Genomic DNA, 15,843 nt, shown 5'->3' with positions numbered 1-15,843 from the left:
CTCTTCCTTTACTTGGGCTATAAACATGCCATCGGCATAGATCTGCAGAAGCTGCAGACTCCCTCATGTTGACAACAAGAGGAAGGGCTCCTTAGGGGTACAGGGCAATGATTGGCAGTGTTATAGATTTTAATTCCACTAATAGTTGAACGGCTCGTAATTCATAAAGGAGAGAGCTTACAGTGAGTAATGAAGGTCATCCCTATCTCCCTTATATAACAGAATGGAATTATTTTATAATGCTGCCCAGCTGCATTATTCACCATTCTATTCATAGTCCACTGTGTTTTAAGCATTTAATTGAAATTTTAGTTTTCATGTTTATTAAAGGAGGTTTTTTCCCATCACAAATAACAGCTAAGTTGTGGATGCATTTTTAACAAATAGCAACAAAGAAAGCCTTTCTCCTCTAAGCTCTTTTGTAGCATTCTTCCCTGGTTTCTTTCTTTCTTTCTTTTTTTTTTTTTTTTTAAGCTGCTACATATAGTATTGTAGTGTTGCAACAAGATTAAGAAAATATAAAGAGGAAAAGATAAGTACTAGTATGTGGCTCTTCAGCAGAGAAAAAAATCTTCAGTTATTTAAACCTGACAAGAATTCTGAGGAAGGGAAGAAATAATATGCACCCAGAAAACTGTGTCAGGCAAGGAAAATGAAGGGAGAAAAAGCACAGAAGGATGAAGCACCAAAGCATCTTAAGCTACAAAACAGAAAGGAGGAGGCAGGAAGAGTTCATACCTCAATACAAAATGCTCACCAAAGTCAGTGTGGACATTTTTTGCTTAATTTCCTTCAAAGATTTACTTTGGAAATAAATAAAGTAAAAAATGTAAAGCAAAGTAAAACATTCCAAGCTTCTAAAGTCACCAGACCTTGTCTCGCTGCTCATTTTTTAGTGTATTTCTCATATCTGAGAAAAAAATCAGGTGATAGCAGGTATTAGGATGAGGTTCCTTCCACACATTGCTGCCAAGGAAAAAGCAACTCATCCCCAGAACCCTGGCTTACCTCTTGACTTGCTGCAAATCTCATTTGTTTACTCTTATAGACAACTTTTAAACCTTTCTCTGCAATTTAATGAGCAAGCCATTTTAGAAAATGCCCTTTTTGAAAGTCAAAGGAAAAGTATTTTCTTAGGTTTTACGAATCAGCTCCACTTCCCACTCAGAGAAAAAACACAATGTAAACCCCACCACGTCTTCTCTCACATATTGACATATTTGAACAGAGGAGCAAGGCAAGCAGAAATGAGACAATCTGTATCTTATCTGGACTTTTGCCACTGCTTTCTTTTGCAGACCTCGTCACCTACTCAATTTACCCTATGTGTCTTGTTGTCTGCATCTGTAAAATGGAGACAAAAATGCTTGTACAAGTTTTTTTGGGTTTTTTTACTTCAAGCACCAGCATTGATTTGGTAAGTATCACATGGGATGATGCCAAGGCAGGGTTTGGGGAACACATGGTGGGTGGAACAAGGACTACAACACATTTTGGGGAAAAGTGAGGGGACGAGCACTGAGCTGTAGAGATGAAAGTAGTACCTGCTGCTTTTACTCCCCTTCCTGTTCTGTCTGGTAGCACAGAGAGATCACAGAAGCCACAAGGACACTCTGAGAGTAATTTAAATCTTGCATCTATTTTCTTAAACAGATGCCATAATATAGACCATAAGTGTTGCTTTTTGGTAATAATCTCCCATGCAGTCCTGATGCACTCTAAGGACCTTTCATTCTTAGGGAGAGTTGAAGGGAGTGGTTGAGTTTAGCACCAGCAAAAGTAATTAAATTTACGTCATATATACATTAAATATATGTTCAGGGGAAATTATTGAGGAGATGGAGGGGCAGTAAGCTGCTTAGTACATCAGCATGTTGAATTTCAGATTCTCACCTATAAACAGCTTCTCCATAGCATACATGCCATGTTTGCAACCCATCTGCTGGCTGCATATGTCTGGTTTTCAGTAGCCTGAATTAGCAGTTGGGGCATCATTAAAATAGAGCATTCCTTGCAGGAAAGGCTTGTTCTCCAGGGGCTTGCTGAACACCTCTCTACTGCCCTTTCTGAGACTGCCAATCATGGCTGCTTCTTCTGTTTCAAACCCCCTTGTAATACTAAATATAAAGACCTGGCTTTTACTGGGAGTATAGGAAGCTGAAATTTGCTGGAATTATCAATTTTAATAACAATTTAAATGACAACCATTAATTCTTTGCTAGATTTCCATTATGTGTGATATAAACTATTTTTAATCTTCTCAGCAACAGTCCTTTCTGACTCTAAAGATGCTACTGGACTGTAAACATCACGTGCCAATTTTTCCTAAGTTTATTGATGACTAAAATCCTTCAAATGCTTCAAAATCATTTTTTTTTTCCTGAGAAAACCAATCTCATGCACTAGTTCTTGGAGACGAGTTTCAGCAGAAACTCTGTACTAGCATTTCTTGCTCTCTCTGAAAAGGATCTCCCAAATTCTTTTGGGCTGAGGGAGAAAAAATAATTTTTAGTCACTGTAAACACTTTATGAAAATGAACGGAGAAATCTCAGAGAAGTCAAAGGGAACAGAGATGTGATGGCAGCTTGGACAATCTGCATTTGTAACCTAATTTCTACTAGATTATTGCTCAGACTCTACACAGGATATGTAGTTTAGCTCTTTAGATCTAGCTTAGATTTAGATCCTCAGCAAATCTGGATTGTTCCTCATGTAGAAAGTAATCACTTATGAGCTTTCACAGAATCATAGGATGGTTTGCAAGGAACCTTGGAAGGTTCCTTCAACCTCTCTGTAGTGAGCAGGGGCATCTTCAGCTAGATCAGAGCCCCATTCAACTTGACCTCCTATGTTTCCTGGGATGGAGCATCTACCACTCCTCTGGGCAACCTGTTCTAGTGTTTCACCACTCTTAATGTAAAAAAAACCAACATCTTCCTTATATCCTCTTTTAGTTTAAAACCATAACCCCTTGTCCTATTGCAACAGGCCCTGCTAAAAAGTTTGTCCCCTTATCTTTCTTATAGACCCCCTTTTAAAGGGGGTATTTAAAGGCCACAGTAGGGTCCCCTCAGAACCTTCTCATCTCCAGATTGAACCCCAACTCTCTCAGCCTGTCTTCATAGGTGCTCCTGCCCTCTGATCATCTTTGTGGCTCTCCTCTGGACTCACTCCAACAGCTCCATGTCCTTCTGCTGGGGGCTCCAGAACTGGACACAGTATTCCAGGTGGGGTCTCATGAGAGTGGAGCAGAGGGGGAGAACCATCTCCCTTTGCCTGCTGGCCGTGAGTGTTTGATGCAGCCCAGAATATAATTGGTTTTCTGGGCTGTTAGCAGACATTGCTGGCTCATGTCTAGCTTTTCATCCACCAGGACCCACAAGTCCTCTGTAGGACTGCTCTCAATTCCTTCATCCCCCAGCATTTGTCTTCTTGTGTCTGAATGAACTGTCCACTTACTTCAATTATCACTTCTTCGTTTGGGCACGTTTGTTTTAGGAGAGGATGTGCCCTTTGCCACCGACAATCCCTCCAAGCAGAGTTGCTCCTGGATCCTACCTTCCAGATGCTGCTCTCTCCTCTGTTTCCACAGGATCTCAGCATTAAAGGAGATTCCAGTCAGAAGAGAGTTAAAGCTTTTGCTTCTCCTTTTTCTGCCAGTGTTTGTTCTTGCTGTCTGTCTATGCTTGTAGGAGCATTTGAAGCCCAATTAAAAAAGTGGAGATTGCAGTATTTGCCTCTTTAGTGCTCCACGTTCCTTAAGATGTTATATATCAAATGCTTTGCAGTGACTTTAGACTTAGGTAAAGTCAATATATTTTTCATGAACTCATTTAAATAGCTTAGAAAATGCATCACACTTGAGGTCCTTATGGGTGCAAAGCCTCTTTTGAAATCAGCCCTATCTTCAAACCACGGTACACATATTACTTCTAAAGGTACAATCATTAGTAGCTACTTGTTTTATTTTTATATATGTTGGACTGGGCAGCTATTCACCAAGAATATTAATTAGCTGTGGGGGAGGCAGATGATTTATGAATAAAGCTATGAATGCATTGCATGTTACAATTCTTTCAGCTAGAATCTAACTACACATGATTCCTGCTCACCCAAGACCTGACTTTGGAAATATATTAAAGACTGAGCATTACAACAGCATTCTTCCTGGTCCTTGGTTTTCTTATGGATGGTCAGTGATACCAAAACGTTCTTGCCCATCAATGGCAAAGAGTCATTTTTGCATCACCACAAATGAATATTTTAGAATCAGTCACTACAACTTTTTATCATTGTTCCTTAATAAAAATAAATAAGAGAACCTGGATCATATGCAAAGGGAGCTTATTAAAAGCACATAGATGTGTATGTCAAGAGGGGACCATCAATTTGTATCAGTTGAACACAAGGCCCAGGTTTTGGTGACATGAAAGCAGGAGAAGATCAGCTAGGAAATGTTATTTCTATAAGGTTTATCTAGAAACCAAAATAGATGAGGAACACAGCAAAAGAAAAAGATATAAGGACAAAAGAGTGAATAATTTTAATTACTGGAAGACAGTTAAAAAAGAAATACTTCAAGAAAAAAATTTTGGCTGACTACAGGAGACCATAACTGAGACAAAATTCATCAGCAGAACTCTATAGGACTTTCAGTACCAGTGTTTCAGTAACTCCCATATAGCTTCAAGCTGTGAGGTACAGAACTTTATTTGCCTCCTCCATTTCACCAGACATCATATGAACAAACCTCCTGAGCAGAACAGAAGTTGTGAAGATGATGGCTCCTAACCTCATGATTTTGTCTAACATGTATCATGGGAGTGTAGGACTCAAAATGTAGATGCCAAAAGTTATTTTGTACTCTCAGCATATAAGAGAAGGCAAGCAAGATTTTTTCAAAGACTTTCTGGGAATTTCAGGTTGGACAATACAAATCAGACCTGTCCGTGTAGAACAGCTACTCTCTGTTACTAAGGATATTTGTCCCTATTAATCACCAGTCAGAAGCATATTGTGTCCTGAGCAGTACATCAGAAATCCATACTAAGAAAACAATGCAAATACATGTAAATAGTGCAGAGGTCCAAATTCCTAGAATTGCTGTTCTCAAAAATTATTGATTGGAGCTCCAGGAAAGCCACCAAAAAAATCCCCTAAAATTAAAAATTTCAAAGGATTTCCAATAAAGATTTGGGGACACCACCAAGGTACTGGTTCATGGTGGCCCAATTCAGTATTTCAATCATTGCTCTTAGGCACTGTTTGTGTAGAGTAGCTCAGGAGGTAAGAATTAATACTTTTCACTCTGGGCAACAGGCAACTTACCTTGTCAACCATTCCTACTCACTGCTAGTGCTTGGTTAAATATCAAAAGTCATCTCATATTTTCAAAACATTAAAAAAGTTGACAGCCACAAGAGCAGAAATGTTGTCAGTCATGACTGATATACTGGTATGAATTTGTAAGGAAATGAGTCAATCATCTCCTGCTAACTTCTCCTTAAGTCACCAAAGATATTCTGTGTGAAGATGGTCACTGATAGGACTGCAAAACACAAATCATGTATTTCAAAATTAACTATAAGGGTTCTGTATCAATGTATTGAAAAATTATCACAGTGGTATTTTAGTCTTTTTTATTAGAATTAGGTGTTACGTTAAAAAAAGACATAGTTGATGCAATGGGATGCTCCTTCCCATTATTTGGTGATCATTTTAATATCTGCTTTTCTTAAAGTAAGAGCACTTAAAAAGGAAAAAATGTTCAGTAAGATGTGCCATCACTAAACACACCAGTTACATCCCTAACCTTGATAAACCAAGGCTAGCTCAAACAACTGTTCCTGCCTCTGAAATCAGTATTCAGTATGCAAAAAGCCACCTTTGAGAAGGCCAAGGCAGTACTGCAGACCACTCATTACCCTGCCTGTGCAAGCTGGGGACTGACTTTATATAGCAAAGATGAAAGTTATGAAGCAAGATGTTTCAGCATCCTCAGTGAAATCATTACATTATTTTTAGCAGCTGAGTCCTGTCTCTTTCAGCCGAAATGGAAACTAAAGAAAATATTCATTAAATGCAGGTGCATGCAGTAATTCAGAAGTATATTACAGATTCAGCTCCTGAGAATGAAAGGACTGTCAGATATTTACTGCTATAAGTTAAACAAGTTTAAACAGGATACTGAGAACTCTGTATCTCCATCTACATTTGAGCTGTGGCTACAAAGGCCAAACTTCCCAACCCAACATCCTACGTACCAAAATTTCCACAGGGCAGGAAGCCAGGGGACTTGCCAAAGGAATGGAGAGCACTTGGAATAATTCAAAGAGGAGGAAGAGCAGTGAAACCCTAGGGCTAGACTGCAGGTGCAGCCAAGTCCAGTGATGAACTGGGCACATCAGCTCTAGCACCTCTCCCCACTCATCCCTGGCAGCCAGGGCTCTGGGATGGATACACAGGGACTCAGCACTGCAAACACTGCAGCCCCAGCCCAGTTGCAGCAGGATGTGACCCACCATGTAAGCTGAACTGCAGCTGCTTGCAAGCCACAAATTGGCTTCTTTGGGTGTGATTTTTATTTTTTTCTTGCAGCAAAAGTGTTAAATAGCCTACAAACTCTGAAAATTACTGAAGCTGAAATGCCAGACTTGAGCGACTCCAAAAAAGGCCTGACTTTCAGAATATGATGAATTCCTACTGCACACTGGGATCTATTAAAATGTTTTAAAATGCAAATTGCTCAAGTACTAATGTTTGGAAAAATTTTATCCAGGCTTTATAGATTAAATCAACATTCTGTGAATTGAAATCACCCCTTTAATACAATTAAAATACTTCCAAAAGTATCTTCTAAGTCACAAACTTGGGTGTCTCCCCAAAAATAGGAGCCTGAAATTCCAGGACACAAGGATTCTAGCAAGCCAGGTGGGCTATGAAAACTAATGACTTATGGGAGGCATCCCTTCCTCCTACAGCTATTGCTCTGGACATTCTTTGATGCCTTTATGTTCACTTTCCTATTACTCCCTTCTTTTGCTTCCTCCTTCATTAAAAATCTCAGCAATTCTTTAAGGATTTCAGAGAATAAAGCACTGAGGTATCAAAATTAAAAATTTTTCACAAGCTTCATTTGGAAGAGGAAAAATAATGGTCATCAATAATCTGCAGCCTGCTATTATCTATGGTCAGTGCACATGAACAAATTACTTTGGATTTGCTGAAAAGTGGCACAAAGCCCTAGAAGATCTGCTTTCTAATAATTATTTACCCAAATGGTTTGTCTGAGTTGTATTTCAGTATTTTGAACTAAAAATGTTAAGTACAAAATTGTAATTTTTTTTTTCCTTCTCCATTGAGTATTTGCATCACTGAAGCTATTTTTGTTTGAGCTTTACACACACAGGAAAAAAAGGGGGGAAATACGGAGAAGAGTCAAAAAACATAGTTTCCTTGGATTTGGCCATTTCTTATATGAGATTAACTAGGAGACAGTGAACTCACATTCTTGATGCTCACTATTTTTTCATAATTGCACTTGGATATTTAAGTAAGCCAACTGTTAGTAACAATGTACAGCTCAATGAATGGGAAATCTGTAAGAGAATCTGCTCCTCAACAGTTCTTTTTAAGGTAACAGCTTTGTGTGGCAGGTTTTTTTTCAATAGTTTGCCACAGATTTTTTAATAACAGGTGGACATGGTTCCCATGATATCCAAAGAAAATTCATTATCAGGAAATACAAGTTACAGACCATCACCCATAAAAAAGTGATATACTTCAGCCAACCTGTTAAAAAAAATATATCAAAATGCTGCTAGTAGTGAAACTCTGCTATTTTGTCTCATGCATAATTAAAAGCAGTCCAGGGGAATACTCAAAGCACAAAATTAGTACATGAAGTCAAAAAAGAAGCTGAAAGCAGCAAAAGAGCAGTAATCTTGTATACACATGCTAGCAGATATGCACCTATATAATAGGAAAACAAATCTAATCTTAAAGCTCTGTCATCAAATTAAAGGGGAGCAAGCAGATCTAGCAGTCATCCTATGCTGGATTCAAATACAATTCAAGATAGCATTTTAAAATGGCCATTTCAGAATCCAGAATTTTGCTATCAAACAAGATGCTACTAAGTCAAACATTTTAAAAAGTTTAACAGGCACAAATATTTTTAGATTCTGCTGGTAGTCTCAACTCTCTGCTCTGCAGAGGGCTGCTCTACTGTGTTAACTACTGCTTGAAAAAACTTTTAACACATAAGCCCCACCTCTCTAAGCAAATAAATGCACTCCCAACACCTCAACCCACATCCTTTGGGAAGAGAAATAGGAATTTTCTCCCATGTCTTCTTTTTATGTCCTATTACCAATCTTAAAAAAAAAAAACAAAACAAAACATGAATCTTGCATTCTCCTTCATCTGTTTCTGAAAGAGACACATCTCCTACCCATTAGGAAGCAAAAAAAATTTTAAATAAGAATTATTGCATGCTTGATTACACAGGGCTTCACTTCTCTTTGCAAAAGCTGCATTGACTTCAGGAATCTGCCATAGCTTTTCCACAGAAGCTGAAAAGGTGAAAAGAGTTACAGCTGGGCCTGAAAATACATGCAAGCTTCTGATGCTAATCCACCAGAACTGGGAAATCCACTTTGAGTTCTGGGTGAATGGGTTTGCCCTGAAACCATGTTTCAATCTCAGGATAAGTTTCTCAAAAAACTTCTGACCTCTCCCATCAGAAGCAAGCTGCTTGCTTCATACTCAGCTGTGCCTTATCTGTCACACCCTCTGCTCCTTAGGCAGCTTGTAGGAGCTGACAGTCCCAGCACATGGAACAGTTCATCTCCCCAACCAACATGGGCATCAAGAAAATAGGCCAGATCTTTGCTACACAGTAGACTGCCTTATCAAGTATTTAGAGGGGTGTTCTGCTGACTGACAATCTCAGAAATTTCAGTTTTAGTTTATTCTTGCTCTTGGACAAAAGCCTGTTCTACAAGATGAGCCTGGATCCATAGACAGGACCTAAGCATGGACAGCATAGCCCCTCTTAGGCTTAAGGAGGACTACAGAGACACTGATAAGTGGGCAGGCATGGGTTTTGGAAAGAGCATGAAAAATGGTGGGGTATTCAATGCCTTCTTCACCTTGGTCTTGTGAGATTTGTCTTTGGGAGCCCTAACTCACCAAGACCAGTGGGAAAGTCTGGAGGGAGAAATATCTACCCTGGGTGGATGAGGATCAATATCTAAATAAACATGGAAAAATCACAGGTTGATCAAACCTGATGGGATAAACCCAGGGTTCTGAGGGAGCTGGTTGATGTTACTGCAGGGCCAACCTCAATTATCTCTAAAAGGTCATGGTCACTGAGAGAAGCTCCTGAGAACTGAAAGAAAGCAAATATCTTCCTCATCTTTGAGAAGATCAAGGATCCAGGGGACCACAGATCAGTCAGCATCACCTCTGTCCCTGGGAAGCTGATGGCATCTTCCTGAATACCATTTCCAAATATATTAAGGACAAGAAGGTGACTGAGAATAATCAGCATTGATTTATGAAGAGGAAATCATGCCTGACCAACCTGACAATCTTCTAAAATAAGGTTGGTGACTGGGAGGAGAGCAGGGGCTGTTGTTTATCTTGAATTTAGTAAGGCTTTTGGTGCTCCTCCAACATAGTTAGACCAGATAAAAATGTGCAGGCTAAATAAAAGTGAGGTGGGTTGAAAACTTGTGGAATGTCTGGGCTCAGAGGGCTGTGATCAGTCATACAAAACCCAGCTGGAGGCTAGTGAATAGCTGTGTACACCTGGGCAAGTATCAGGTGCTGGGCCAGTACTGTCAGTATCTGGACAATAAGGCAGAGTGGACCCTCAGCACATCAGCTGGTACCACAGATTTTGAAAGAAGGGTTTCTACACCAGGTAGATGTGCTGCCTTTCAGAAGGACCTCAACAGGCTGGAGAAATGGGTCATTATGTCATACGTTCAGAAGGAAATGCCAAATCTTACAGGTAGGAAAGAACAACCTCAGGCACTAGTAGAGGCTGGGGACCAGCCAGTGGGAAAGCAGGGTTGCAGAAAAGGATCTGGAGGTCCTAGTGCACACCACATTGAGCAGTCTCCTGGGCCATGTTACAAAGATCATTGCCAGCAGGTCAAAGGAGGTGATCCTTACCCTCTATTTCACGCTGTTGAAATCATTACATCTGGAGTGGTGGGTTGAGTGCTGGGCTCTCCAGTACAAGAGAGACATTGAGCAAATCCAGTGCAGGCTGTGAGATAATCAGGGGTGCAGAGCATGGGCCATATGAGCAGGGGCTAATAGAGCTGTGGGGAAAATAGGTCCTGGAAAATGAAGAAGCTGAGGTGGATCTTATTAATGCATATAAACACCTGACTGAGCTGGGGAAAGCCTGACACTGCTCAGCCATGCCCACAAAAGGAACTAGGAGGATGGGAAATTGCATTTGAATATAATGAAAATATTGGTTTTTTAACTCTGAGGGTGATTGGACACTGGAACTGGCTTCACAGAGAGCTTGTGAAGTTTCCATTCCTGAAAACATTCCAAATGCAACTGGACACAGTCCTGTTGGCCAGATCTGCTTGAGCCTGCTCTGAGCAGGGGGATTAGACAAGATGGTCTCCAGAGGTCCTTTTCAACCTCAAAGTCTCTATGATTCTGAGAAAGTATTTGAATAGAGATATTAAATCACCTTTTGCAAAAGGAAACTAATAACTGGTGGTTGTATTTTCTAGGATATTGCTGGGGTGTGGATCCAGTCTCCTGTTAATTAATTCATAGGTTCAGCAACTACTGAAAATATCTACATAACGATATGTTATATTTTAACGTTAAAATGCCAAAACTCTTCAATAAGCAGTTTTTAAATATATGTAGCATAAATAGAAATAAGTAACATGCAACATAAAAATAGATTTGGCATCTTTACATCAGTCTTCCTCCTTCCTTGTATGTGTGTGCTAGTAAAAATGTCTGCCTAGAAAAGATTACATCACCTTTGTAAATAAAGTGACTGTTCAGAAAGGGAAGCTTCCAGCATAAATTATTTGTAACATGAATATCTTGAATCACTTCAAGCCTAAGGAGAATTACCTTCAGGAAACTCTGTTGCATTTACTGGGAGTGAATATGTAATGTTTGAAGCTCGAGTTTTCTTTTATGGCTGTATACAGCACTGTTTTTCTGACAGTGCTGTCTCAGAGCAAAGCTTTTGCTCTTTGTTGACAATCTAGCTCTTCCATTTGCCCCTCTGATGGTATTTCAGACTCTGTTTCAAAGCCATGTGCAAGAGGATTATACAATCCCCCTCCTGAACATCAATACCCAAATGAGGTGGCTGGATCTGTACTCCTGTGACAGATTTCTAGCAGTAACTATTCCAGTAGTAGGAAGTGGAGGCCCAGTGGAGATCCACCAGGAGAGAGGGCTTCTCTTTGCAAAGCTGACCTATGAAACAGGTTTGGGGCTAGCAAAATGTCTCCAGGTCATAAAAACCTTATCATTAGCTATGAGATACCAGGTCACTATCTCACTGATTTTATGTTTAATAATGATATTCAGAAAAGCAGCACAGAATCTGCTGTGCTGGAAGGGACTCAGCAGGATCATCAAGTCCCACTCCTGTCCCAGTGTTGGGCAATCCAAGAATCACACCAGGTGCCTGAGAGCATCATCCAAATGCTTCTCGAAGTCAGGCAGCCTTGGTGCCATAACTGCTTCAGTGGGGAGCTTGTTCCAGTGTTCAGCCACCCTCTGGGTGAAAAACCTTTTCTTAATATCTAACCTAAACTTCCCCCAGCACATCTTCCTACCATTCCCTCAGGTCCTATCATCAGTCACCAGAGAGAAGAGGTCAGTGCCTGCTCCTCCTCCTTCCCTAATGAGGAAGCAGGGAGCTGCCATGAGGTCTCCCCTCAGTCTCTTCTTCTCCAAGTTGAACAGACCAAGTGCCTACAGCCTCTCCTCATATGGCTTTCCCTCTAAACCCTTCACCAGCCTCATAGACCTCCTCTGGACACTCTCTAGTAGCTCTATATCTTTTTTGTACTGTGGTGCCCAAAACTGAATACAGCACTGAAGATGGAGCCACACCAGTGCAAAGTGGGACAATCCCCTCAGCCGGGTAGCAATGCTGTGCTTGATGCACCCCAGGACTGGGTTGGCTCTCCTGGCTGCCAGGGAACACTCCTGGCTGGTTCAAGATCTGGTTCAGATCTTGGGTCAAGGCTGGTTCAGTTCTGGTTCAAGTCTCTGCCTCCCCTTCCACACATCTCCTGAAGGGCTGGAAGGACATGCAGTTAGGCCAGCAGTCTGGCTGCTTTCAAAAGTCATTTGGGGCTGCCTGCACTTAAGATAACTTAAGTCTGCTTAAAATGCCTTGATTTTCTGAACTGGAAATGGGGTGTCTCTGGGTTCTCCTCTAAAGAATGGAGAAGAGACAAGACTTCCATAAAAGTCCTTCCAGACAACCCATGAAAGCCATTAATATCTTTCTTTGATAATGGCTATTAATATTGACTACACAAGGAGACTAAAGCCAATATGCTTCTAGCCCACACACATCAGGGGAATAAAGCTGGAAAAGATGAATGTGGCCTTGAAACCATACACGTTTTGTTGATAACAGTACAATGCTGGAGTGAACATATCAACAAATATTACTAAAACAGGGTAACTGTTTTAACACTCAAGCATTGCCTTAGCACCCAATTTGTTCCAAGTAAAACCACAACATTGAAGAGACCTTGGTATCCTGTACCACCTTATTTGCAATCTGTGAAATACTGAGTCATACTTGAAAATCTGCCCTTGTGACATTTTTCTAGAACTAAATGAACAATGAGGATACCACTTTTCATCCAGCATCCCTCTTTTGCTCTATGATAATAGCTGCTCAACTACAGAAGAATGAAAACAATCCCATTTCTCACCTCTCAAATGGACCAGATAATACAGAATTCAGATCACTCTGTGTTTTTCATTAAACTGGACATGTTTACAAGTCAGATGAAAGCAATACTTGCTCAAGTGACCTCCTTCCCTCTCTTCAGAAGATTTATTGAAGGCAATATAGAACAGCAACAATAGTCAATCATAGGTGGCAGACTGCCCTTTTATTAGGCATACTGAAGCCAATTAATCTAAGCAAGCTTGCTCCCTTCACCTCCTGGAGGCATGTGCAGTTAGAACGCCTTTAAAAATTCTGCAGCAATAAATAGAGGTGTTGAAACTATTCACTTGAACTTTGAGAAATTATTTACAGGCACTTGAGATGCTAAGGATTAATACCCTACATACTCTGACAGGCAATATAATTTGACTGGATCCAAGACCTAAAAAATGAAGTTCTGAAAGCAAGGCTTTGTGGCACTGCCATTCTCAGGGGTAGTAGGAAGAGAATGGAATGCCAGCTGAAGAGGGTAAAAAGCAGTAGGGAACCCTGAAACCTGCCTTAATACTGAGTAAGGAAAGCTAAGATAATCAAACAAGATTGCAAGGGAAGGTGAGCTGCTGAATCAGCCATACATATACAGCCCAGACATAATAAATTTTTGGTATTTATTTCGAGATGTCAGATTCCCTGAGATCCATAGGGGATACAAAAGGCCATTTAAGGAGAGAAGCAAGTCTATAATAATCTTATTAATTATGAAACATCAAAACCCAAGATGTCTTAATCCATGCTCTCATTTTTGCAGTCCATGTGCTTCTAATTAGAACTGCTGTAATATATTCTCTTGGGAGGCATATAAGAAAAGTGAGTAACTTTTTAGTAGCAGCTTCCTCTTTCAGGCCACATACTTAAATAATCCTTTACTCTTGGATTACCTCAAACAACCTCCTTGGATTGCTTTCATCATAAACTCAGTTATAATCTTACCAGTTTCACAGCTGGGTCCAGTGAAGCCTTGTGGGCAGGCACAGACATTGGAAGCAATACAGGCTCCTCCATTCCTACACCCATCTTTGCAAAATGCTGAAAAAAGGCAAAACCACAATATATGAGTAACAAAACAACACTCACAAGCATCCATGTGGCCACAGGCTACTGGCAGGCTGGTATGAAATGCAGTCCCAGCAGCACTGAGAGCAGAGACTGCCTTTTCCTAAGGATAGAGGTCACAAAGAGAGGGTTTATGGCCCCCCTGCCTCACTGGCCAGATGGGCTGACAAGCTACAGAAGGAGATTAGAGCAAATCATCTGAAGACAACAGCTCACATATGTGCTCCTTCTCATGCACTGGGAAGCAGTGAAAGGCAGCATCTTCTTTAGGAACAGGCTCTTCCTAGGGCAGAGCTAGTCTCATCTGCTGCCCAAATAAAGGCCTGGGCATAACACTAAATTGTCTGAGTATCTTAATCCTTGATTAAGCAATTAGACTGAAACAATAAATATAGTAATTTTGACTCAAGCAATTCTGAAGAACTTAAAAATTTATTTCATTTGCAGTTTGAAGTTGATCCTCAGATTTGCTCTTTGGCACACTGCAATCTGAGAAGCTGTACTTATATATTTTGGTGCAGCATGGTCCAGATACAGTTGTGAATATACATATGCTTTAAGGAGTCCCTTCTGCAGACACAGAAATGCAACCAGCTCTGATAGAAAACTCTGCAGCTGTTAATAGCTCTGATTGTATCTGCAATATGAGATCAGAAACGCTCTGGTCACAAGAAACTGTAGGTGCAACTCAGCAGATGGAGGTTATCACCAACATAAAGAGTGCGAGGCACTGGTCCAGCCCCACACTTGTAACCATGCACTGTAGGGGCCAGGCTTTGGTTTGCAGCTGCTCTGTGTAACAGCACCACTGATGAGGTCTTGTGGCTCATCTGAGAGACAGCATGAGTGTTATTGATTTGAGCTCTCCAGATCACAGACTCCAGGAACCAGCCTTGTGGCATGAGACCCTTGGCACTGAGTGAGACATTTCAGCATCCTGGTGTGGGATGACACCGTGCACAGGAGCACAGCTGGCAGCACGGAGCATGAAAAGCTGCCAAAGGCATGGGAACAAGAGGAGCTTCCAGGTCTCTCCAAAGGACACTGGCATCAAAGCCAGGGCAGCAGCAAAGTAAATTTCTTGCCTTGAGCCTTCTCCTGCATACTGTTTTTTCAGTATTGAAAGGGGAGGGAGGAAAACATTGCACTTTTCCATCACAGTGAAGCCAGGTGCCCTCTGAAATGTCAGATCTGCAGTCAGAGCTCTTGCTTAGGGAACAGAAGAGCTGAACACAGTGCTCTAGGGTTATGCACCTTTTCTCTGACCAAAACAAATCTGAGTTACCTTTTTGTAAACTGACACACCTCCAGCAGAAGGACTGGGGAGTACTCCTAAGTACAGCACAGATGTCAGCTGCACAGACAGAGCTCTCTTCTGAGCTAGCACCTCCAGGTTTGAATGTCCTCAGAGTAAGACTTTATTCCCATTCCACAGAGGAAGGAGCCCCAGCATAAAAAGGCACATTTGGTGAGATCTCTCTAATCATGTATTTGACTGGAAGCAGATTAGGCTGCTGTGTTTTACAAAGAGATTGTTTATCTTAGAAATAGTTGGAAAAATTATGCTGTGACTCAGGTGGAGGAATAACAAGTCCTAAGATCTTAATCAGGGTTATCAGTAAAGAAATTCTGCATTGCTTAGCCTTAATAATACACAAGAACAAAAAGTACATATGGGATATTACCATTGTTAACTCAGGTCCCCTAGATTCTGACACCTAACAGATCAAGAGGGCTGAGGTAAAATTTCAAGGTACACTGGGTATGTTATTTCTGCAGCTGCCCCACTTCTTGTGTCTAAGCC

At 40.8% G+C, this 15,843-nt stretch overlaps 1 protein-coding gene across 1 annotated transcript in view; it reads right to left on the bottom strand.

Annotated features, from left to right (window-relative positions):
• NELL2 (neural EGFL like 2) overlaps nt 1–15,843 on the bottom strand; it is a 148,656-nt gene that overhangs the window by 27,649 nt on the left and 105,164 nt on the right. Inside the window, exon 15 of the mRNA XM_071733559.1 lies at nt 13,917–14,012. Coding sequence (XP_071589660.1) covers nt 13,917–14,012 — 96 coding nt within the window. The remainder of the gene's footprint in view (nt 1–13,916; nt 14,013–15,843) is intronic.

The sequence above is a fragment of the Heliangelus exortis genome, chromosome 1, assembly GCF_036169615.1.
Source record: "Heliangelus exortis chromosome 1, bHelExo1.hap1, whole genome shotgun sequence".
Taxonomy (NCBI): domain Eukaryota; kingdom Metazoa; phylum Chordata; class Aves; order Apodiformes; family Trochilidae; genus Heliangelus; species Heliangelus exortis.
This window is presented reverse-complemented; position numbering and strand designations above follow the sequence as displayed.